Raw genomic sequence first — 23,752 nt, forward strand, 5'->3', positions numbered from 1 at the left:
TGCTTAGATGAAATAGGAGTAACATTTAGATACAGTCACAGTGTTATATATTATTGATTCAAGTTCAGCGTTAGGGTCTTATTACTTGGCTAGCTTAGTGTGTGTAACTGTGATCACCTGAACGGTATACAAGTTTTAATTACTTTATAATAAATTATTTTGCCTTATATGGGGAATGTTAGCTCTGCAGCACAGAACATTCTTTTGATCTAAAACAGTTGCAGGAAATAGAAATTTGCTGATTCCTTTCCTTGAAAAAAAACTTTAGTAGGGTCAAAAGACATAACACAATGCTTTGCCACTGGATTATTTAATTGTAAAATAAACAAGTATGTAGCTGGGACAAATTCATTTTGAAATATAGGTTACTTTGGTAAATAAATGGAAGAGTGTAGAGAAGATAGAGCCAGACCTCCTCTGAGATGCACAGTGATGAGACACAAGTTAGAAAATGGGAAATTCCAATCAGATATAGGAGAACATTTTCCACCATTGAGGCTAGTCAAAGATTGGAAATAGGTTGCCCACAGATGATATGGAATCTCCATCCCTGGAAATATTAAAAAGTGGTCTGGACATTTGTTCAAGACCCTGAGCAACCTGCTCTAAGTTGTTCCTGTTTTGAACATGGGCTTGGATCCTGTGACCTCCAGTGGTCCCTTCCAGCCTACATTATTCTATGATTCTATGCTTCCATTTTATAAAAAGTGGTTGTACCATGCATATTGTTGAGTTCTAATCTTCTGTCTGTTGAAGTGGTCTTGTGTAACCTTTCAGAGTCACTAATTATTAAAGATGCTTTCTGGGATTTGGAAATGAGATAGTAATCAGTAATGAGGGTTGGAAACACAGCCAAATTTAACAACATTCAGTAGAAGTTAGGTTAAAATATGTAATCTCTTGGCTGAAGATAGCAATCTTTCCTTTAGTTTGTCCCCTTTTTCAAGTGTATCTCAAGACTCTTCTCATCTCTGTTTGCTGGAACTTCCTTTTGGAGCACTGTTTCCTCCCTCTCCCTTTCACTGCCCTATTCAACCTCTGTGCAGTTCCAAACTGGCTTCCTGGCTCCGCCTCCTTGTAGTGCTGCATGCCCAAACCCTCCCACTAAATCCTGGTGCTGATGGCTCCCAGGAATGCCAGTTCTGGGCACTGCCAAGGATTACCACAAAGAGCTCATCAGTAACCCTGTCAGAACCAACCAGTTTCTGTTCTACTCCCAATCTCATCAGTGACAGAAGATCATAGTCAGATAAATGTACAGCTTTACTGAGGATCTTACCCTTATTCCATGGCTCCTTAGTGAAAGTTGAATACGTTTTGAACAATGTTTGTGTTTAAATTGTTAGTTAATAAAATGATCAGTTTGGTAGATAGAAACACTTAAAATCTTGTGAAGCTCTTCTTTTAAGATGTATTCAGAATCAGGCTTTAGTGTATTAAATTCTTTTGATTCATGTTTGGAAAGATATTTTGAAATTACGTTAGGAGACAATTTAAAAAATATACTGCAATAACTGTTTGTAAGGAGAAGTAAGGCTTCAATGATTTAGCCTTTGGCATTAGCACAATAGTTACATGATAACTCTGTGTAATTACACAGTAAATTGTATCTATTTTTATCACAAAAAAAAAGTGAATTTAATTTCTGTTGTTTTTTATAGAGGAAAATTGTAAGAGTGTTATTTCTGTCATAAATGGAAGTTTTATGAACAAACCACTCTTTTTATGGAATATAGTTCTCAATTTTTTTTAACCTCATAGCAAGCAGCTATGTGATTTCCACTGTTGTCATTCATTGTCATTCTCTTCTTTCAGAGGCTTTCAACATACCTTTCCTTAGTAGCTGGCAGAACAGAAGTCCCACTTCTGAAGAAGAAGCAGCAGCACTCAAACTTCAAGCCAGCTGGAGAGGGACCTACATTAGGAAAGTGATAAATGGCAGAAAACCAGGTATGTCCTTTAAAAATACTTTTTTAAAAAATGTTTCATTTTGCACCTTGTTCAAATATTTGCTTTAAGGATTTTATTACTAATTAATGTGTGGTTAAAATGAACTGCAATACATAGAACATTATAGTGGAATCTCTGAAAAAACTGAGAATAGTGTTCAACCTAACTCCTTCCAAAGCACATATGATACTAAAAAGTGACTGAGGTAGAGGAAAGACCCACCACATTGATTTCGGTGGATATTAAACCAGCATTAATACAGTTTTAGCTCAGAACTGGGCTGAATGTTTGATATTTGGAAAGTTTTAAATATATGTCCTTCTTTTATGTCTTTGCCACAAATAGGTTTGTATGTGTTTTACTGAACAATATTTTAACATTGTCATACCCATTTGTGATGAAACATTAAGTAGAAATTACAAGAAAAAATATATGAACATCTGTGATGAGTGAATCATAAGGAAGTAAGAGAGTAAGAAATTTGGGGGGGGTTGTTGGTCACATACTGCACACTCATGTTTTGTGGATTTGGTTTTTTTTAATGTATATAGTAAAGTATATTTAACAGTATGAATTTAGAAGAATCCCAGAATTCTAAATATCATTGGTAAAGCCTAGTATTTTCAAGAGTTTTATACTGACTTAAAGGAACACTGATAAAAATAGACCACAAGATTTGTGTTGGGTTTTCCATCACTGAAAACTTTAAAATCAAACAGATTTGTGCAGTTCAGAAAGGATTTAATTGATCATTTATATAAGATGAAATAGCAATTAATATGTAACAAGACTGTTACACAGCAAGTCAGATTGGAAGATCCCAATGATTCCTTCTAGCCTCACAGTATACGAATGTCTGAGGAGCTTGACAAAGAAAACTGCTCCATTGTGAGAGATACGCTCCCTCTTCAGTAAGTCATCCCAAGAATCACAGAATGGTTGAGGTTGGCAGAGACCTCTGGAGATTATCTAGCCCCAAACCCCCTGATCAGAACAGGGTCACCTAGAGCAGGTTACCCAGGACTATGTCCAGTTAGGCTTTGAATATCTCCAAGCATGGAGACTCCACAACCTCTTGGGGCAACCTGTGCCAGTGTTTGACCACTCCCACAGTAAAAAAGAAATGTTTTTCTTATATTCAGATGGAACTTCCTGTGTTTCAGTTTGTGCCCATTGCCTCTTGCCCTATCACTGGGTACCACTGAAAAAAGTCTGGTTCCATCTTCTTAACACCCTCCCTTCAGATACTTATAAGCATTCATAAGATCCCCCCTCAGTCTTCTCTTCTCCAGGCTGAACAGGCCCAGCTCTTGCAGCCTCTCCTCCTATGAAAGATACTCTAGTCCCTTCATCATCTTAGTAACCCTTCACTGGACTCCCTGCAGTAGCTCCATGTCTCTCTTGTATTGGGGAGCACAGCACTGGACCCAGCACTCCAGCTGTGGCCTCACCAGGGCTGAGTAGAGGGGGGGAAATCACCTCCCTTGACCTGCTGGCAGTGCTTCTCCTAATGTACCCCAGGATACCATTGGCCTTCTTTGCCATAAGGGCACATTGCTGGCTCACAGTCAACTTGTTGTCCACCAGGAATCCCAGGTCCTTCTCCGCAGAGCTGCTTTCCAGCAGATCAGTCCCCAGCCTGTACTGGTGCATGGGTTTATTCCTCCCCAGGTGCAGGACCCTGCACTTGCCTTTGTTGAACTTCATGAGGTTCCTCTCCACCCACCTCTCCAGCCTGTCCAGGTCCCTCTGAATGGCAGCACAGCCCTCTGGTGTATCAGCCACTCTTCCCAGTCTTGTATCATCAGCAAACCTGCCGAGGGTGCACTCTGTCCCTTCAGCCAGGTCGTTGATGAAGAAGTTAAACAGTATCAGACCCAGTACTGACCCCTGCGGGACACGGGTAGTTACTGGCCTCCAACTAGACTTGGTGCCACTGATCACAACCATCTGAGCTCTGCCATTCAGCCATTTTTCAGTCCACCTTACTCTCTGCTCATCTAGCCCATACTTTATCAGCTTGTCTGTGAGAGTGTTATGGGAGGTGATGTGGAAAGCCTTACTGAATTCAAAGTAGAGAACATCCACTGCTCTTCCCCTTCTCTTGGAGGTTCCTTCTGAATTATCATCATTGCTGGAGTTTCTTCTCTTTTATATTTACCTGCACCAACTGAGCTCTTCAAGCTCTCTTTCCTACCTTCATCTCCTCATCAGTAATTCCAGGGCTGTCTTGCTCCTAAACTATCACCTCTAGCCTAGTTTTACTTAAGCTTTCTGCACCAAATATAGTGCCCTTCTATTTGTATAGTGCCATGTAGACTAGGAGAGTTTCAGAAAACTTTCACTAGTGTTACTACTTCTTGCAAATCTCAGAGCCCAGAATCTGCTCTTCTGAAGGTTTAGATTGTTATGTTTTAAGCACTGAGTACTCCAACTCTTTTCTTTTGTTGTCTATAACGTCTTTCTTAACTTCGTCTGATTTATCTCCACTCCATTACCTTTTATTCTGATGTTTTCTTTCCAGTGCTTCATCTTTTTATTCAGTCATACTGCTTCTCTGCTCCTTTTCCTCATTACCTATACTCCTTTTTTCTTACTTTCTTACTTGTCCTTACTGTATTCGTACTTTTTCCCCCTCCTTTTTATTTTCCTCTTCAATTCTGTCATTCATTGATTATACAATAGAGGAGGATTTTGCCTGAGTTTAGTCATGAGAAGTTAAACATCAGATCTAAACTAGTTGCCTAGTCTTCATCTTTATTCTGTGGATAGAACTAGACACCATGAGAAGGCAACACGTCCTGTCTTCTGAGAGGTATCAAACATGGGTAGAATGAATTACCCTTTGGAGCTGCCCGATTCTTTTTATTGGCTGTAGAGATTGCCTAGGCAACTACATACCCCTTAGTAGTATCTGCAAATAAAAGCTGCTGGAACCTAAACTGTGTCTTTTCTGAGGACAGAAATCACCTCTTATCACAAATAAGATACAGCATGTTACAAGGAAGATCTGTAAATTAGAGAAGGTATCAATCTCATCATTTTTGCAATAGTAGGAATGCTGATAAGCGCAAAGCAATAATATAATTAAGGCAATTTCCTCTATCAGAGAAGATTAGCTTTCAGTTGTGTGAGACTTCTGTAAAATTCCAAATAATAAACCAATGATTCATAAGACAAGTGACTTGTGTGAGTAGCTTTTTTCACAAGTATTTGTCAGGCATAGACTTAGAAAAAGAAAAAGATATTATATAAATTTTCTAACTTATTTTATTCTTTCCATTATTTTCAGGTACTAAAGAAAATGCTGATGTCAAAGAAACCTTGCAAAAATTGTGGGCTCTGATTGAGTTAAATTTTGAACAGTGTGCTGTAATTTTGTTGAGGTAATGATTTAATAAATTTAAATTTTTTATTGCAGCCTGTTCCATAGAATTGCCATAAATTGCTGGTTCACAAAGTAAATATTGCAAGAGTATTACTAGTTTTAAAATTGCAAAACTCAATTAAACTTATAAAGAATGAGATTCTTTCAGTGAAGATAAGCTATGCAAGCTTTATTCTGTATATCCTACAAAAGTAAAACTGTATGGCAAATCTAATCTTTAGCTATACATGTTACTATGTACAGGTTATTTTCCTACAGCTTGAGCTAGAATATTGCCTTTCTTCTGTATTTAATTTTTTTCATATCCTATAAACTGTTTCCTAAATATAAATCTGATATTGATTCCTTGGTTAAGCACCTAACCAGTTACTTTAAAGAAGCATTTGGATTCATGCTGTCCTTTTAGGGAAGTCTGGTCAATATTAGCGAGGTGATAGCTATGCCAGAACCCTTATTTAACTGTAACACAATTTTTACCATCAAAGGATTTGTTTGTACCACTTCCTTGAAGGAAAGTAGCTATATTTCTGGGTGGATGCTTTCCCTGGTATTTAATTATGGGTTTTGTGAAGACAGCTACATTAATTACAGCAGTGTTCCTTAAATTATTTGCAAGCATGACACAGTTTGGAGATCATGTGTCTTCATGAAGTCTTTCAAAAATCCCTCTGCAGGTGTTCACACAATTCTAGCAGTAGCTCAGTTGTGTCAGGGCTGAGAAGTAAGAACTGGCAATAATTGCTGGCTGTGGGTATAAATCCTCACTCCTTATAAACAGCAATTTGAGGAATACTCATGGGGTATAATTTTTTTCAGTTTTTAGTGTTTCTAATCAGCATAACTATACCCAGTAAAACATTTGCATGCGAACAGGAACAGCAACCACAGCCTAGTTCCAAACATTTTTAGAATTTTAGAAATTTAGAATCTGAATTTTAGATTTGCAGCATCTCTAAATAAGCAAAGATCAGATGCAGTTTTTAGTCTGCTTTTAGAACCTATGGGCCTGATTCTTAGGCACTGTCTAAGGTGACACATCTGAGTGTGAAAATCATGTTTCCGTGGTTTTTTTTTACAGTTGACAGACATGTAGGAATTGTGGTATTTATTATTAGAGTAGAAGCTTTTCCTCACTCTAATCCCAGACTTAGAAGGGTCCAGAAGCAGTACTATTTTACAACACAAACTCCCAGTTCAAAATGCCCTAAAACTTCTAAGCTTGTGCTAGGGTTGACACCTGTTTCACATTATGTCCTATGTTCCCTAAGAGAAACTCATCGTGGTTTGCCTGTACACCAATGCACGCAGCTTGGGGAACAAACAGGAAGAACTAGAGATCTGTGTGCGGTCGCAGGGCCATGATCTCATTGCCATTACAGAGACATGGTGGGATAGCTCGCATGACTGGAGTGCTGTCATGGATGGCTACGTGCTTTTTAGGAAAGACAGGCCAGGAAAGCGAGGTGGTGGAGTTGCTCTTTATGTGAGAGAGCAACTGGAATGTATGGAGCTGTGCCTAGGGGTGGATGAAGAGCGAGTCAAGAGCTTATGGGTAAGGATCAAAGGGCAGGCTAACAGAGGTGACACTGTTGTGGGTGTTTACTACAGGCCACCTGATCAGGAAGAGGAAGTCGATGAGGCCTTCTACAGACAGCTGGAAGTAGCCTCACGATCCCAGGCCCTGGTTCTCATGGGTGACTTCAACCACCCCGATATCTGCTGGAAAGACAACACAGCTAGGCACAAACAGTCCTGGAGGTTCCTGCAGAGCATTGGTGACAACTTCTTGACACAGGTGGTGGAGGAGCCAATGAGGAGTGGTGTGCTGCTGGACCTCGTACTAACAAACAAAGAAGGACTGGTGGAAGATGTGAAGGTCGGGGGCTGCCTTGGCTGCAGTGACCATGAGATGGTGGAGTTCAGGATCCTGCGAGGAGGCAGCAGGGCACCAAGTAGGATCGCAACCCTGGACTTCAGGAGAGCAAACTTTGGCCTCTTCAGGGACCTACTTGGAGGAATCCCATGGGTTAGGGCCCTAGAAGGAAGGGGTGTTCAAGAGAGCTGGTTAATATTCAAACATCTCCTCCTCCAGGCTCAAGAGTGGTGCATCCCTATGAGTAGGAAGTCAAGCAAAGGAGGCAGGAGACCTGCATGGATGAGCAAGGAGCTCCTGGCAAAACTCAACCAGAAGAAGGAAGTCTACAGAAAGTGGAAAGGGGGACAGGCCACTTGGGAGGAATATAGGAATGTTGTCAGAGTATGCAGGGATGCAACGAGGAAGGCTAAGGCCCGTTTGGAATTAAATCTGGCAAGAGATGTCAAGGACAGCAAGAAGGGCTTCTTCAAATACATCAGCAGCAAGAGGAAGACTAGGGTAAATGTGGGCCCTTTGCTGAATGGGGTGAGTGCCCTGGTGACGAAGGATGCAGAGAAGGCAGAGTTACTGAATGCCTTCTTTGCTTCAGTCTTTACTGCTCAGGCCAGCCCTCAGGAACCCCAGACCCTGGAGGCAAGAGAGAAAGTCTGGAGAGAGGAAGACTTTCCCTTGGTGGAGGAGGAGTGGGTTAGAGATCATTTAAGCAAACTTGACACCCACAAATCCATGGGCCCTGATGGAATGCACCCACGAGTGCTGAGGGAGCTGGCAGACATTATTGCTAAGCCACTCTCCATCATCTTTGAAAGGTCATGGAGGACAGGAGAGGTGCCCGAGGACTGGAAGGAAGCCAATGATGTCACTGCAGTCTTCAAAAAGGGCAAGAAGGAGGACGCAGGGAACTACAGGCCAGTCAGCCTCACCTGCATCCCTGGAAAGGTGATGGAGCAGCTCATCCTGGAGGCCATCTCCAAGCATGTGGAGGAAAAGAAGGTGATCAGGAGTAGTCAGCATGGCTTCACCAAGGGGAAATCATGCCTAACCAATCTGATAGCCTTCTATGATGGAATGACTGGCTGGGTAGATGAGGGGAGAGCAGTGGATGTTGTCTACCTAGACTTCAGCAAGGCTTTTGACACTGTCTCCCATAACATCCTCACAGACAAGCTCAGGAAGTGTGGGCTGGATGAGTGGACAGTGAGGTGGATTGAGAACTGGCTGAATGGCAGAGCTCAGAGAGTTGTGATCAGTGGCACAGTCTAGTTGGAGGCCTGTAGCTAGCGGTGTCCCCCAGGGGTCAGTACTGGGTCCAGTCTTGTTCAACTTCTTCATCAATGACCTGGATGAAGGGACAGAGTGCACCCTCAGCAAGTTTGCCGACGATACAAAACTGGGAGGAGTGGCCGATACCCCAGAGGGCTGTGCTGCCATTCAGAGAGACCTGGACAGGCTGGAGAGGTGGGCGGAGAGGAACCTCATGAAGTTCAACAAAGGCAAGTGCAGGGTCCTGCACCTGGGGAGGAATAACCCCATGCACCAGTACAGGTTGGGGGTTGACCTGCTGGAAAGCAGCTCTGCGGAGAAGGACCTGGGAGTGCTGGTGGACACCAAGTTAAGCATGAGGCAGCAATGTGCCCTTGTGGCCAAGAAGGCCAATGGTATCCTGGGGTGCATCAGGAAGAGTGTTGCCAGCAGGTCGAGGGAGGTGATTCTCCCCCTCTACTCAGCCCTGGTGAGGCCACATCTGGAGTACTGCGTCCAGTTCTGGGCTCCCCAGTACAAGAGGGATGTGGCACTACTGGAGCAAGTCCAGCAAAGGGCTACAAAGATGATTAGGGGACTGGAGCATCTCTCTTATGAGGAAAGGCTGAGAGAGCTGGGCCTGTTTAGCTTGGAGAAGAGAAGGCTGAGAGGAGATCTTATCAACGTGTACAAGTATCTGAAGGGAGGGTGTCGAGAGGATGGAGCCAGACTCTTTTCAGTGGTGCCGAGCGACAGGACGCGAGGCAATGGGCACAAACTGAAACACAGACAGTTCCATCTTAACATGAGGAAAAACTTTTTCACTGTGAGGGTGACAGAGCACTGGAACAGGTTGCCCAGAGAGGTTGTGGAGTCTGCTTCTCTGGAGATATTCAAAACGCGCCTGGATGCAATCCTGTGCAATGTGCTCTAGGTGACCCTGCTGAGCAGGGGGGTTGGACTAGATGATCTCCAGAGGTCCCTTCCAACCTCAGTGATTCTGTGATTCTGTTCCTCTTGTAATTTTTAATGAATTCACAAATTTGAGGTTTTCTGATGTCATTTTTTGTGTGCATCTGTGTGCTGTTTATCACTGGTGGAAGGAACGTTGGCAAAACTTCAAGAATTAAGGTTTCAAATTGTCCTACTTTAAATTACTTCTGGCAATGTCTGGATCTACTCTGTGGCTCTCACCTTAATTAAATGTCAAGGTTGGCTATTATCATCATTAAAAACATGAATTTGGGAATTTTTTCTCTAATTCATATTAATATTTAGGAATAACAAAACATCAAAGTATGATTGGCCAAGTTTTGTGGATAAAACTTTCATAGTTAAACAATTTGAACATGTTCATATTTGACACAAAAAGAAGACAGGCATCACTGAAAATGGATGTTGTAAGGCTTCTTTAAATTATCCACTTCACATAAACTGTGTAATCCAAACTTTGGATCAGACAGAGCAACGAAAAGATAGCAGAAGAGATTTACTGTTTACTTATTGCTGAAAGCAGATAGTTAAAGAATAGTTCAAGACAGAGGCAGTGGGAGGGAGAAGGATCTCTTCACCTTCGCCTCTGTATTTTCTCCTATAATCTGCAGAGAAAAACCAGTGGAAGGAGCCAAAATATGGAGTGAGAGCTATTATCTTCTTCCTACCCTTCACCTGACTACTATTCAACTCCTGTTCACATAACAGTGAATTTTGTATGCTGGTGTTCATGTTGCTTTGTCCAAAGGAATATTTTTGATACTGCAGGTGATTAATAAAACTTCATGGTGTCAGTTAGGCACCAGTCAGGTTAAGTCTGATTTCATAGAATATAGTATTTACCTTACTAGCAACTTTTGAAGTTACAGTCTTAGGTTTCTTCATGTGTGGAAGGAATGCCTTTAAATTTAAGGCCTTTAAATTGCCCTTTAAGTTATATGGTTGTATTATATAATCCCTTCTTGTTCAAAAAAGTTTTAAAAAGAAAAAAGGGATTTTTTAAAATCTCCTAATGGAGGTGCAGGTTTAAGAGGACAATTTAATGTGAGAAAATTGAAGCTACGCTATCTGATTAAAAAAATTCAAAGAAATCTTATAGAAGCCATAATATTTTGGCTGCTAGAAGCAGTTGAATTTATGGATAGATTGTCTGATACAAATATTCATGTTGGCAGTTACAGGTCATTAGCTCTTGTACCGGAAGAGCAGCTTCCCTACCTGATTTACCATTTTTGAGGGTAAACAGCTACTAAATAAACACTGGTAACACATTTTGTACCGTTAGTTTACACTAACACACAAAGCAGTGTTTTTCGTGATTAGCATATAATAATGTCAAGGTGTATGTCTTCTCTTGATTAGATTTAAATGTTTATCTTGTTTTCTGCCTTCCAGAGAAATGTTTAAAAGTAACTGTAAGTCAATTGAAAAGTTTCCTTGTTATGAAGATGAATCATCCAAGATCTCATTTGTTGACTATGTTGTAACATATGCTGATCAGCCACCAAATGTTTGGTTTGTGGTTTTTAGGTGAGTTCATGCCTTATATAACCCTTATGGAGAAGCAGTGTTCTTGATACACTGTGGTTTATCACTTACCTGCTATAAAAATATGATTTTAGCATCCATTAGAATTTCAGGAAAGTATTACCATGTGTTACAGAAATCATTTTATTAGTGAAAAGAAATTTGAAATATTTTCAAGTGAGTTTACCTTTTTTTTTTTTTTTTTGTAGAGAGATATTTTATGTTCCAGAAGACATGCTTATAGTGCCAAAGATGTATACCTCTATCCCTACCTGTAGACTCCATGTAATTGATAATGACACACTGGAGGAAATGCCACATGTCTTTTTCAAAGTGACACCTTGTGTTTATCCCAAAAATAAGGTAAATGCAAATAATGGTTGTGAAAAGTATCATTTTAAAGATAATAATGGTCGTCCAAGTTCTGTGGAGTTTTTTAGCCATGTCATAATGTTCTGCTTAGGAGCACACCAGTATTTATTAGCAAGTTTGATCAGAGAATCACTGAGCTGCTTCCATGAGAAATCTTTTACATTGAAGGAATGGTCTTAATTTTCCTTGATATTTGTGGTTATCTCTAAATGGATGCATATCTTCCAACTTCTCTGTACTTTTGTAATCAATGGCAATATGGTTGCTGATGATGCTGTCCACCTGGCAGGATCACCCTGAAGAATCAGAAACCGTAGTAAGAATGAAGCATGAATAGCCTTACGTAAGTCATGCTTACAATAATTAACATGCTTCTTCAAATGAGAGTGATAATTGCAGCACGGATGCCAAATACAGCTTTATATATCCTCCCCCCCCTCAAACATAAGAAGCATTAGTGTATTAAACTTAATTCACTCCAAAAAATACTTATATTATTAAATAATTATCACAACTTTCCCTCCTCCTGCCTTTTCATCCTTAGGCTAAAGAAGACAAACAGTTTTCTCAGTCTTTCCTTGTAAGTTATGTTTTCTACACTCTTTATTATGTCTCTCCTCCCCTCTGGACTCTTTCCAATGCTCTGTTTTTTTCTTGTTTATGATTTGTGTTGTTGTGCAGAGTGAACTGTGCACCAAGGATTAACTTGAGGCCATACAAATGATGAGTAAGGAATGATTAATTTACATGTTTTGTAGGCCTTACTTCTACTTATGCATCTGTGGTGTTTACCTTTTGTTGCAACAACATTGTTGACTTGTGCTGCTGTAACCCCTGGATGCTTTCCTAAAGGATTGAATTCTGATTGTTCCCAGTCCTATATTTGTGCAGTTTATTATTCTTGCCTAAAAACAGTGTATTTCACTCTTGATTTTTATGCTATTTGCCAGACCATTTCCCTAGTTCAAAATAATTTTGAATTCTTATTTTGTCTTGCTGTATAGTTACAATTCCTTTTAGCGTTGAGCTATTGACTAATTAAATATACATATCCTCCATTCTACCATCCACTTTTTTAATAAAAATATTTAATGGAATCAAGTTCAGATCTTTATGAAATCTAACTGGTTGCATCCTGCCATTCTAAAAGTGGCCATGGATATGTGCTTTCTGGATGTGGTTATCAAGCCAACAGCCACCTAGCTTTTCATCATGACCACATTTTGCTAGACTTAGAAGAATGACCAGAGAGACAATGTCGGTAGCCTTACTCAAATCAAGGTAGATACTGTCTGCTGTTTCTTCTCCACCACTATAGCATGCTATCCTATTATAGAGGGAAGTTTGATTGCTTTGATGTTTGTTCTTTGCAATCCTTTTTTGCTATTACTCGCCTTTTTGCTGTGCTGAGAGGGTTGTGAATAGTTCATTTTATTAGTTATTTCATAATATTTTCAGCCATTGAGGCTATGCTGACTCATAGTTTTCCAGATCTTTGTCCATAAAAAAAAAAAAAAATCACAAAATTGCAGTTCTGTAGTCTTCCAGTACCTTAACTGTCCTCCATCAGTTATCAGACATAATCAGACATAAGTTTTGTGATTGCTTTAACCTGTTATTTAGTTATCCTTCAGCCAGTTCAGAAATTCATCAGACCTAATTAAACCAAAAACCTTTAATTTATCCATATAATCATTTGCTACTCCTTTCCCTATTCTAGCCTGCTCTTATCAGTAATATCAAATATACTATTCATGTGTTCACAGTTGACCTTTTAGTGAAAACAGGTTCACGTTTTAGCCCCCTCAGTCTCATCTGTCAATATCAAGGAATTGATGTCAGCTATAGTCTAACATTATTGGAGTAGTTTTCTTCTATGTGTTTTGTTTTGTAACTTTACTTCCAATTTTTACTTCCACAATAAGATTTTTTTGCTAGACTGAACTTCCCTTATCTGGTGTTTAAAGTAAATACTGGCTGAATATGGCAAGTAAAGATGGCTACTGCTGGAGGAACGTGCTTAAAAAAGCAGGGTTGCAGACAGGTCCTTCAAATTAGTCCTCACAACTAATTTGGGATCCTCAGAGATGGGGTGCGTGTTCCACCAAACAGTGACAGTGGCAAGTGGCAGGATGCAAAAAGAAATCTCAATGGTGAACATAGCTTACTGCCTTTAAAGAAAGTGACAGGTTGTGGAGAGTGCAATCACAACTTCAGATATATTCTAGATCCCCTTTCGGCATCTGTCTTGCTTAGCAGGCTACAGTTGTCTAGTTCTGTCTTGCAAGACAGGCTTTCCATTTCCCTGATTTTACTAATTCTTTCTCAGACCTCTTACTATGTAAGATACTTTTCTTGGATAAAAATATCCAAGACTGTACACAGTATTACAAATAAGATCTTACCAGAACTTTTGTTCAGTACAGTGGTTTTACTGTAGGAAATACTCCTTTTGCTATACCCTACCCCACTGGTTACCTTCTAGAATCATATTTTTTTATGGGTACAGCACATGATGACCTCAGTGATTCTGTTGTCAGCTAATGAAAATAGACCTTTTTCTACTCCTGTTCCATGTTGAAGAACTCCCTACTTAAAGCTGACGTTGTTGTTATTCTCTAAGCTTTACACTTTATAATATAAAATATGGTTAATATCAGTAAAGAATGATTTTGATTTAGGAGATTTAGATTTAGTTTTGATTTAGAACAGAATGGTGTAGTTATGCTCTATTTTTCTACTTGTTGTTATTACTCTTCTTAATCTCTGCTGCTGAGTTTGTCAATAAAAATATAACCTTATACTGTACAATTTAGCTTGTTTCCCTCCTCTTTATAAATGATTCATTACCATTTCAGTGGGCCTGCACATTTTATCAAAAGCTCTATTGATGTTTTGACAAGACATTATGTGATTATTTTAAAATACAGGATACAGTGGTATTATTTTAATCTGTTACCTTTCCTTTTAGTAGTATTTTGTAAAAAGAAGAAAAAAATAGTCAACAACATAATACAGTAGGTAAGAAATTATACAGTATGTCTGAATTTCAAGTGTCAATGTTAATACAGATCAAGTACTTTTTTTGAAATAAACCTACCATGTAGGTGTTCTGCTTCAAAACTATGAATCAGCAACTTTCAGCAGAGCTTAAAAATATATATATATAGCAGCGGGTATTGTTATTCTGCTGCCACAGCCACTCCTGGAACACATTAAAGTTCATTTCAAAATGATTGACACTAAGAAAAAAATCTGCAGACTAGCAATAAAACCTGTCTTTTTGCTGCAGACATTACAATCTAGATACAGACTTTAGTTACTTGCTTTGCAATATTTGGATTTTCTACATTAGATTTTCTCCTTCCGTAGTCATATTTTCTACTACTGGATAAAGGTTTTTTTTCCTCTACTCACTTTATTATTCACAAGTCTTTTGAACACATTGTAGAAAGTGATAGAGAGATAAGTATTCCTCAAACTTCAGCTCAGTAATAAGAGGATAAGTAATCATCATTTACAATCTATTTAGTCTAGAAAATATAAGTCTAAGTAGGCAAAGACACTAATCAGTTATTTGTCTTGACTACTTGTGAAAAGACCTAAGGAAATTAGCTTACTTTACAGAAAAGTTAATTTAGGTGATATATTAGGAAAAAAAAGCCAACACTTTCTGATTTTAGGGATAGTGAATTGAAACAAGATACCTAATGATATCTCTTATTGGAGGTTTATAAGAATAAGACATAAATCTGGCTTGTCTAGATACATTTGATTATTTCTCAGTAGTGACTGATGATTACTTGATGGTCTTACCAGCCCCAAAATTCAGTTATTGTGCTTTCTAATTAATTATGGTGTTCTGAAATGCCCACTCAGCCAATTATTTTTAACTTTAATTCTAAGTTTTCTGCAAAGGTATTGTGAACATTCAGATTGTAGAACCTTATCTTTATAAATAGACCCACAAAAGAGAGTGTTTTTCTCACGTGCACCATGCTGCCAGTAAGCACTTGAATATATGGCTAAATCACTCTGTTTACAAATGAACTTGTTAAGGACAGGGGGACTTTAAGTACATGCTTAACTGCATATTTAAAAAGGCGAGTTCGCCTGAATGATATCTTTGAAAAGTTGCTCTTACCTTATAATGATTAAAAAGAGTAAAATGACCTACAGTTACAATTGCACAAACTTGAATCATGAATCATTTCTTTTAATTTCATTATAAATAGTCAATAGTCCTGAAATCACAACCCTGCGTATTGTCAGGAATTTTTCAAACAGAACATTTTTACTGGAAAATACTGATTTCATTTAACTGAAATTTAGCAGAAGACTAGCTAGAGGGAAAACTTTTCAACAGATTTTCTTCTGGACTAGTTCTTGGGTGCAATATGAAATTTTATGCTTGAAATAGTTAGTTGCTAGGCCTAGTTTGGAGAATTTGAAGAAAGGACTTAATCCTGAGTTCCCCAGTCATGCTGGAGACTCACTGGCATTCCCAGGCACAGTTGACCATTGCTCTCATTATACCCCTTTCACTTGCCCCTGCTATTTAAATGGCCACATTCATATTGCCTTGTTTTTTAAAATACAAAATATATGGAAATTATAAAACCTTTTAAGTTATGTTCTAGTTTCCCATGTTGCCCTTCACAGGATCCATAACAACAAGATAAATTTGTATCAGGCTGATTCATCTTGTATTGCTTTTTTTTAAAATTTTTAATTTGATTTTTTTAATACCAGAAGTATTTTTTCTTAAATCAACATCTTCATAAAAATAAGAATAATATCATTACATTTAGGGCTTTATTTACAATGATAGTAGTAAAAGTAAGGATAAAAGGGACAGTATTAATTTAAACTAGGATTTTAAGGCAGAATTAATCTGATCCCTAAATTCCCATGCAGCAGATTGTATTCACTCATATTTCTGCAGTGCCTCCAGTACGAATGGACATTTTTCAATTTCTGTTCTTATCAGTGAATGAAGTTATTTTCATCTTTATAGTTTATCTAAATTTGCATTCATATATGCAAGGACTGGTAGCTTTTTCTGAGTATCTTGTGCATGAATTGCCAAAAATATTAGTCACTTCATCTTAGCTTAGGTCACCTATGAAGTTAAAGGTATCTATAATCTCAAATACTTGACTGTTCCTTTTTCTCATTTTGCATTTCAAAATCTTTACACAGTTTCAAATTATGATGCATCAGCATTTTACAACACACCTCTTTCTTATATATGGTGTACAGGCAAAAGCACACCAATTAGCCTTTCTAAGTAATTCTTTTAGCAAAACCCCAGGGGATTTTTTTCCTCTGGTGCATCTTTTAAGAATTCCTTACTCTACAGGATATGAAATTTCCTACAGTCTTCTCAACACAGCATTAAAAAAAGAATATAGCAACTCCTCAGTTCACGTAAGGGTAATAAATTAATGGAATAATGCTTTTCCTGGATATGACTTACCTCCTGCACCTTAGTGTTGATAGGAACTCCCTTTTTGATATCCTTTCCCGAAATCCTATTTCCTCTCTCTTCATGGTCATCTTCCTTTACAGCTGATAGGGAAAATATCTCCTACCTTGTATGTTAATATTCTGGAGCAAATCAAAGGTTCAGTTATTTCAAATTTGACAAGCTCATATGGCACACCCATCCGTATCAGTAGCCTCTTGGAACTGATTTGTGTCAATCTCTTTTGCACTGCAGGGTTTTTTACTTCTTGCCTTTCAATATCCAGGAGCGAGAGGACGGACAATAAAGCAACCCTCTTTAGTGCTGATTGAGAAGGGGTAATGATCTGAAGTCTAAGTAACTGAAGGGAAGATGTTTGCAATGCTGAGACTTTGCAGCTGCGAAATAAGTCATGCAAGGTGGACTTTCAAAAGGGTTCAGTCTTGCTTTTCACTTTATTCCATTTGAATTTAATGGTTATATTCTCATCAGCTGCAATGGGAATAGAATTAGACAGTAGGGGAACTTTTTTTTATAAATCACACTTTAAAAGTTGTTATTTCAGAAGTGAAGAAAGGGATGTTGTTTTCTGGAGCAATCTCTTTCTGATTTTCAACAACAGCTGAAATGAGCTGAGTCATTTTGCCTAGTTCCAATGAAAAAAACAGTCCTAATTATGCAAACAATTCAAGACAGCTGAAAAATATAGACATTTAAGGAGCCAAGATATCATATGAGGGTCTTTCAGAATACAAGTGAGGGAAACAAGAAACCTAAGGCTTTAAGTAATTTGAAGAACACTCATTTTAATCTTCACCATCAACAGCTTCTTTTTCCTTTTTCAATCAAAATCATAGCATTTAATAGGTGACATAATCATGTGGAGATTAACTGTGCTAAATTTGCTGACACAAGACCAGAATTTTTAAATTCTAGTAGATGTTTTATTTATAGTATTTGTATTTTTGAATATTTAATCTGCATTTGTGCCTAAGTAAGAGCATTCTGCTTCTTATTATGCTGTATAAGAAAATTGCTACTTTAAGAATATAAAAGTTCAGTTTAAAAATCCTACCTTTAATGTCAGTGAAAAGACTTCTGCATTTGTCTTGCTTGATATGGCTCACAGAAATCTAACTTCATCATGATTTATTTATCTTTTATATATCTCTTCTCATTTCATTCAACAACTTGTTTGACTCTTCTTTTTGATTCTAATGTTTGACTTTCTATTCCTTCTTCTCTCTGTATCCAGGCAAGTCTTAACTCCAGACTTGCTACTTCAGATTCAGTTTTATGGACTACCTTTGCCTTTTGATTTTTTTATTTTTTTTTCAATTTAACCTTCAATAAGTATCCCTGAAAATTCTGCGCAGATTTAGGGCAACCAAAAAGTGTTTCCTAGGATTGTTACTTTCTTTTACACTGATATAATGTGTTGTCTTGTCTTATGGCAACAACTTAGTACAATAATTACCTTTACACAAAGTATCCCTAAAGCTCAACTTCTGGAGAATGACTTTGAGAAGTGTAACTCACTGCTGTTTGTTTGCTCAGCAGGAGTAAAGTGTGGGTTTGATGTGTCTGGCTCTGAGCTTGGAGTTAAAGTTCTTGGCTTATGAAAGTCTTTCATAATGAATTCTTTCTTCATTATATCTACGATTAGTACTACTGCTACAACATATATTTTTGGTGTGATATCAAGAAGAGCAAAAAAAAACAAAATAAAATGAATTTGATTGCTACTATTGCTAGTTGTTTTGCTAGAAAGCATAGAAATACAGAACCCAAAGATATATAGGTGTGATTTATGTAGGAGCTGTTCGTATGGTAGTATGAGGTACCAAGTAACAAAACCTATTGGATAAATGTATTTTTACTTTTATTGAACTTTGTCATGTTATAAGAAGACGTCTCAGAGTAGAATACTGCACATGCCTGAATAAAAGAACGAGAACTCATTAATGTTTGATAAATTAGACTTTATTAAATTACTTAGAATCATAAAATAATTTAGTTAAAAAAGGGCCTCAAAAGTTTGTCTGATTGCATTACAGACACACACCAAAAATCAGGCCAACTTTGAAGTTAGGTGAGTTTTTATTTTACTTGCTATGTAACTTTTTGCCAAACGCAAATTGCTGTAATAAGAGGTGCCCTGTAAGTAAGAAATTAATGAGATACTATGAGATTCTTGCTTATGAAGCACATCTCGTTATGGATAAAAAGTGTGCTGCATGTAGTCATAGAGTGCCTTTTGAGTAGTGTTATTTCCTAGTGAAAATGGCTTGTTTTCTACTTTCAGAAAGGATACACTTTCATGGCTGAAGCACATACTGGTGACTTATCTATGGCATCTGGGAGATGGAGGCTCCGGCTCATTGGTTCCCATATTCCACTCCCTTTCCTTTCTCGTGAGGCTGTAAACAACTTCTATTCTACTAAAGAAATTAAAGACTATTACATACCCAATGACAAGCATATAATATTCAGGTAAATATTGAAAGGAGAATGACTAGATTCAGCTTTTTATATGTACCACCCCAACATCCTTAGAAGAAGAAGGTGTTAAAACAAACATTTGGATTTCATGGGCCATTGGGTGTTCGATACTAAATTCATCACTTTCATAAATGAATGTGTAATTTTCTGAAATACTACCACTGCTTAATGAAGTACACAGACTGTAACTTTAAAATCATAACAACAGTGTTCTGCATTTCTGTAGCCTTAATCTTGAAAACTAATCTGTGCTTCAGTTACTGAAATTCAATAATACTTTGGGGAATTAAACATGCACTAAAACAGAGACTGCAGGTGGGGAGAAGGTGGCATGGAGTTTGATGTAGTTTTCCAGCTAGTCAGACAAAGCTAGAAATAAAATCAAGAAATACAACACTTATTTTTCCTGATTGATCAGACCAATTTCCATCTTGCAGTATTGGCAGAAAAATTTACTTTAATCGTGAACTATATACATTTTTTGTAGCATGCAGATTGTTTTAGAACATATTTAATAAGAACATGATGATTTAATGTTCTTAATCCTTTTTTAGTTGATTGAATTTTACTGAAGTCATTTTATTCTAGCTGAGTAACTGACCTTCAGAAGTTATACAAATGCCTATTCAACATTAATTGCTAGCTTGTTTTACTGCTTAAACAAATACAAAGTTAATCTCATAGTACTATGAAAGCTATTAGTTTTGTTACAAAATTACTATGCTTAAGTTTTTACACAAAAGGACTGCACACTGTACCAGAACAGGTTTGTGCTTAAAGCTGATCACATGTAGATTTTGAAGGATATGTCTCTAACATTTTGCCGTGATTCCTGGCAGAGCAAGTGTTATGACAACTTACATCAGTATTTCAAATCAATGGATTATTCTTGGGGTAAAGTCTATTCAACATGAGGAATCAGGTTCACTACAGTGAAGAAAATTTGAAATGGAGATGTAACAAATACACTGAAATTCTGTAAACTATGACTCTCCCTTGATTTTATTTTCCCTTCAGCTGTCAACAGTCTTTTAAGAATTTTATTTAAAAATATAAATATGTTTTTGTCTTGAGATGTCCTGAAGTTAAGGAGACAGGATTTTTTATCATTTGTTTGCTTGTTTGTTTGCTAACTGAGGTTAGTCTAACAATTTGAACTTAAAGAAAAAGAAACTTCCATACTTAGAGTTTTTCTAAAACCTCAACTAATACATAAAGTTATAAGTGGCAATAAAAATATTCTTTGAATTTCATCCTAAGACTTTAATTCTGCAGTCTTTTAATTCCACAATATTTTAAGTTGACCAGAGTAACAGCTGCCATCAAATGAGATAGCTCTACCCTTTTGAAAGCAAATCCTTCTTTTTTCCTTTGCTGGATTACTTTTTAATTGAATCAGTTCCCTGATCTGGCTTTCCATATTTTTCAGCAAATACTAGTACAGCATGAGGGAGAATGTGCATCTAGACATATGGTAAGAGAGCAAAAAATGAAAACAACAGGACCACCCTTTTATTTACAGCAAATCATGCCTATACTGATCATGGATTCACAGCACTAAACTCCAGTAGAGGAAACCTAGCCCATCGCATTGCAGGAAAAGTTAACCGCAAACTTAATTTTAAGTATGTGCTTCCAAGTCAGCATATGTTTAGGTACTTTTCTAAACAAGAACAATCTGGTATAGCTGATTGTTTTGCTATAATTTTTTCTTCCTCTTTAGGTATTCAGTAAAAGTCACAGCATCACATATTGCTACTGTGCAAGTACAAACCTCTAAATCTGACGTGTTCATTAAACTACAAGTCATAGATAATGAGGAAGAAATTGTGAGTGCCACTGGAAAGGGACATGCGGTCATCCCTGCTTTTAATTTCTTGAGTAATGAAAGGCTTTCGAGTTCCTCATGTAAGTATTGTATTCTGTATTTGATACTTATATTCACTTAAGGGTTATACATTCTTACAGTGGTTTTAGGTAATCACAGAAAAATGTTTTACCCTTTTTTCCCATAAAATCCCTCATTTCCTTGTGATTGGGTGAAATCAGCTGCATTCTTGAAAAAGGAATCCTTGGATCCTCAGCAATGAGGAAAGGTACTAAAAGGATTGATTGAAATAAAGTGTCCAGCCTTGTTTTCTACCTCTGACTTTTGGTCTTGTTCTGTAACTGAGTAGAATTGTGTGGAAAGCTGAAGTAGCTTGTCATTTCTGAATATTTCATGCATATGCTTGCCTTGTCCTTGAGGACTGAAATATACTTTCTTTTCAAGTTCTTGCCTTTATTTGTTTCATCTTAAAGTTCAGGTGTTTTTTGTCTGTTAATACATTTATTTCCAAACTGTGGGACATGGTAGAGAATTCAAAGAGGAACCCAGTGGTTTAAATGAGTCATCTTAAGCATCACCCCTTTTAGCAGCAGCATACTTGTTATTGGCTTCTGATCTATCATATGATCCACAGAGCAAGGCAAAAGACTCTTGAATAAATGATACAGTGTTTATCTTTCAGCAAAACTTTCTATTTTTGACTCCATCTTTCCTACAGCTTCACAGTGTTATTCGTGGAAACAGAAGACAGTGAAGAAACAGCTAATTGCCCCAGACTTGCCAAACTCAGAAATGCCTATTATGGTATTGTCAATTCTTTATGATAGCAACTGAAATACTGAGAAAAAGCTATCCTTTAGGGACACTTCAATTTAGACAAAATTTCCTTTGAGAAAAATTTAATTCAAAGTTATAGCAAACATCACACTCATTTTTGCCTACGTATGAATCTGAGAGAGAAGATTATTTGCTCAAACATCTTTTTTTTTCTTTTTTTTTCTTTTATTGCCATTCACTACATTGCAGTCATCTCAGCTCAGCTCTTGTTAATGGTAAGAACCAGTGTGTGTTCAAAGGTCAGCATTTTTAAGTATGCAAAAATTCACATATTTTCTTGAAGTGCTTTGAAACTTAGTAGTGATTGTACCTGACATACATCCAGCTGGCATGAGATAAAAACTGACTCTTATGTAATCCAGCAAACCGGAAATCCGTGAATCTAGTCTATGTCCAAGCCTGGCAGCATGTACATACCTGATGGGGCAGGGAAGTAAGGACTATGGAGCCAAACTCTTCTCAGTGGTGCCCAGTGACAGGACAAAAGACAATGGGCACAAATTAAAAGACAGGAAATTCAACTTAAACATAAGAAAACTTTTTTTCCTGTGAGGATGGTCAAACACTGAAACAGGTTGCTCAGAGAGGCTGTGGAGTCTCTGTCCTTGGAGATATTCAAAACCTTACTGGACATGGTCCTGGACAACCTACTCTAGCTGACCCCCTTCTGTGCAGGGGGGTGTTGGACCAGATGATCTCCAGAGGTGCCTTCTAACCTTAACCATTTGGTGATTATGTGATATCAGTTAGTGGGTAAGGCTTACATTTTTTTCTGATTAATGATGTACCCTCCCAGGGGTCAATACTGGGTCCAGTATTGTTTAACTTCTTCATCAATAACTTGGATGAAGGGTCAGAGTGCACCCTCAGCAAGCTTCCTGATGATACAAAACTGGGAAGAGTGGCTGTGCTGCCATTCAGAGAGACCTGGACAGGCTGGAGAGGTGGGCGGAGAGGAACCTCATGAAGTTCAACAAAGGCAAGTGCAGGGTCCTGCACCTAGAGAGGAATAACCCCATGCATCAGTACAGGCTGGGGACTGACCTGCTGGAAAGCAGCTCTGCAGAGAAGGACCTGGGATTCCTGGTGGACAAGTTGACTGTGAGCCAGCAATGTGCCCTTATGGCCAAGAAGGCCAATGGTATCCTGGGGTGCATTAGGAGGAGCACTGCCAGCAGGTCAAGGGAGGTGATTCCCCCCCTCTACTCAGCTCTGGTGAGGCTGCATCTGGAGTGCTGGGTCCAGTGCTGTGCTCCCCAATACAAGAGAGACATGGCATTACTGGAATGAGTCCAGCGAAGGGCTACAAAGATGATTAGGGGACTGGAGCATCTCTCCTATGAGAAAAGGCTAAGAGAGCTGGGCCTGTTCATCCTGGAGAAGAGAAGGCTGAGGGGAGATCTTATGAATGCTTATAAGTATCTGAAGGGAGGGTGTCAAGAGGATGGGGCCTTTTCAGTGGTGTCCAGCGACAGGACGCGAGGCAACGGGCACAAACTGAAACACAGGAAATTCCATCTGAACATGAGAAAAAACTTCTTTACTGTGAGGGTGACAGCGCACTGGAACAGGTTGCCCCGAGAGGTCGTGGAGTCTCCATCCTTGGAGATATTCCAGAGTAGTATGGACAGGGTCCTGGGCAACATGCTCTAGGTGGCCCTGTTTGAGGCGGGTGTTTGGACTAGTTGATCTCCAGAGGTCCCTTCCAACCTCAACCATTCTGTGAAATAATTTGCTGTCCAAATAAACAGGTATTCATTTACAATTGGA

General features: G+C 38.2%; 1 protein-coding gene across 1 annotated transcript in view; it reads left to right on the plus strand.

The window, feature by feature from the left end:
* ADGB (androglobin) overlaps positions 1–23,752 on the plus strand; it is a 132,583-nt gene that overhangs the window by 81,643 nt on the left and 27,188 nt on the right. The window contains exons 22-27 of the mRNA XM_067294750.1: positions 1,816–1,950; positions 5,243–5,336; positions 10,845–10,979; positions 11,186–11,339; positions 19,121–19,308; positions 21,041–21,225. Of these exons, the coding sequence (XP_067150851.1) occupies positions 1,816–1,950; positions 5,243–5,336; positions 10,845–10,979; positions 11,186–11,339; positions 19,121–19,308; positions 21,041–21,225 (891 nt within the window). The remainder of the gene's footprint in view (positions 1–1,815; positions 1,951–5,242; positions 5,337–10,844; positions 10,980–11,185; positions 11,340–19,120; positions 19,309–21,040; positions 21,226–23,752) is intronic.

This window comes from Apteryx mantelli, chromosome 3 (genome assembly GCF_036417845.1).
Source record: "Apteryx mantelli isolate bAptMan1 chromosome 3, bAptMan1.hap1, whole genome shotgun sequence".
Taxonomy (NCBI): domain Eukaryota; kingdom Metazoa; phylum Chordata; class Aves; order Apterygiformes; family Apterygidae; genus Apteryx; species Apteryx mantelli.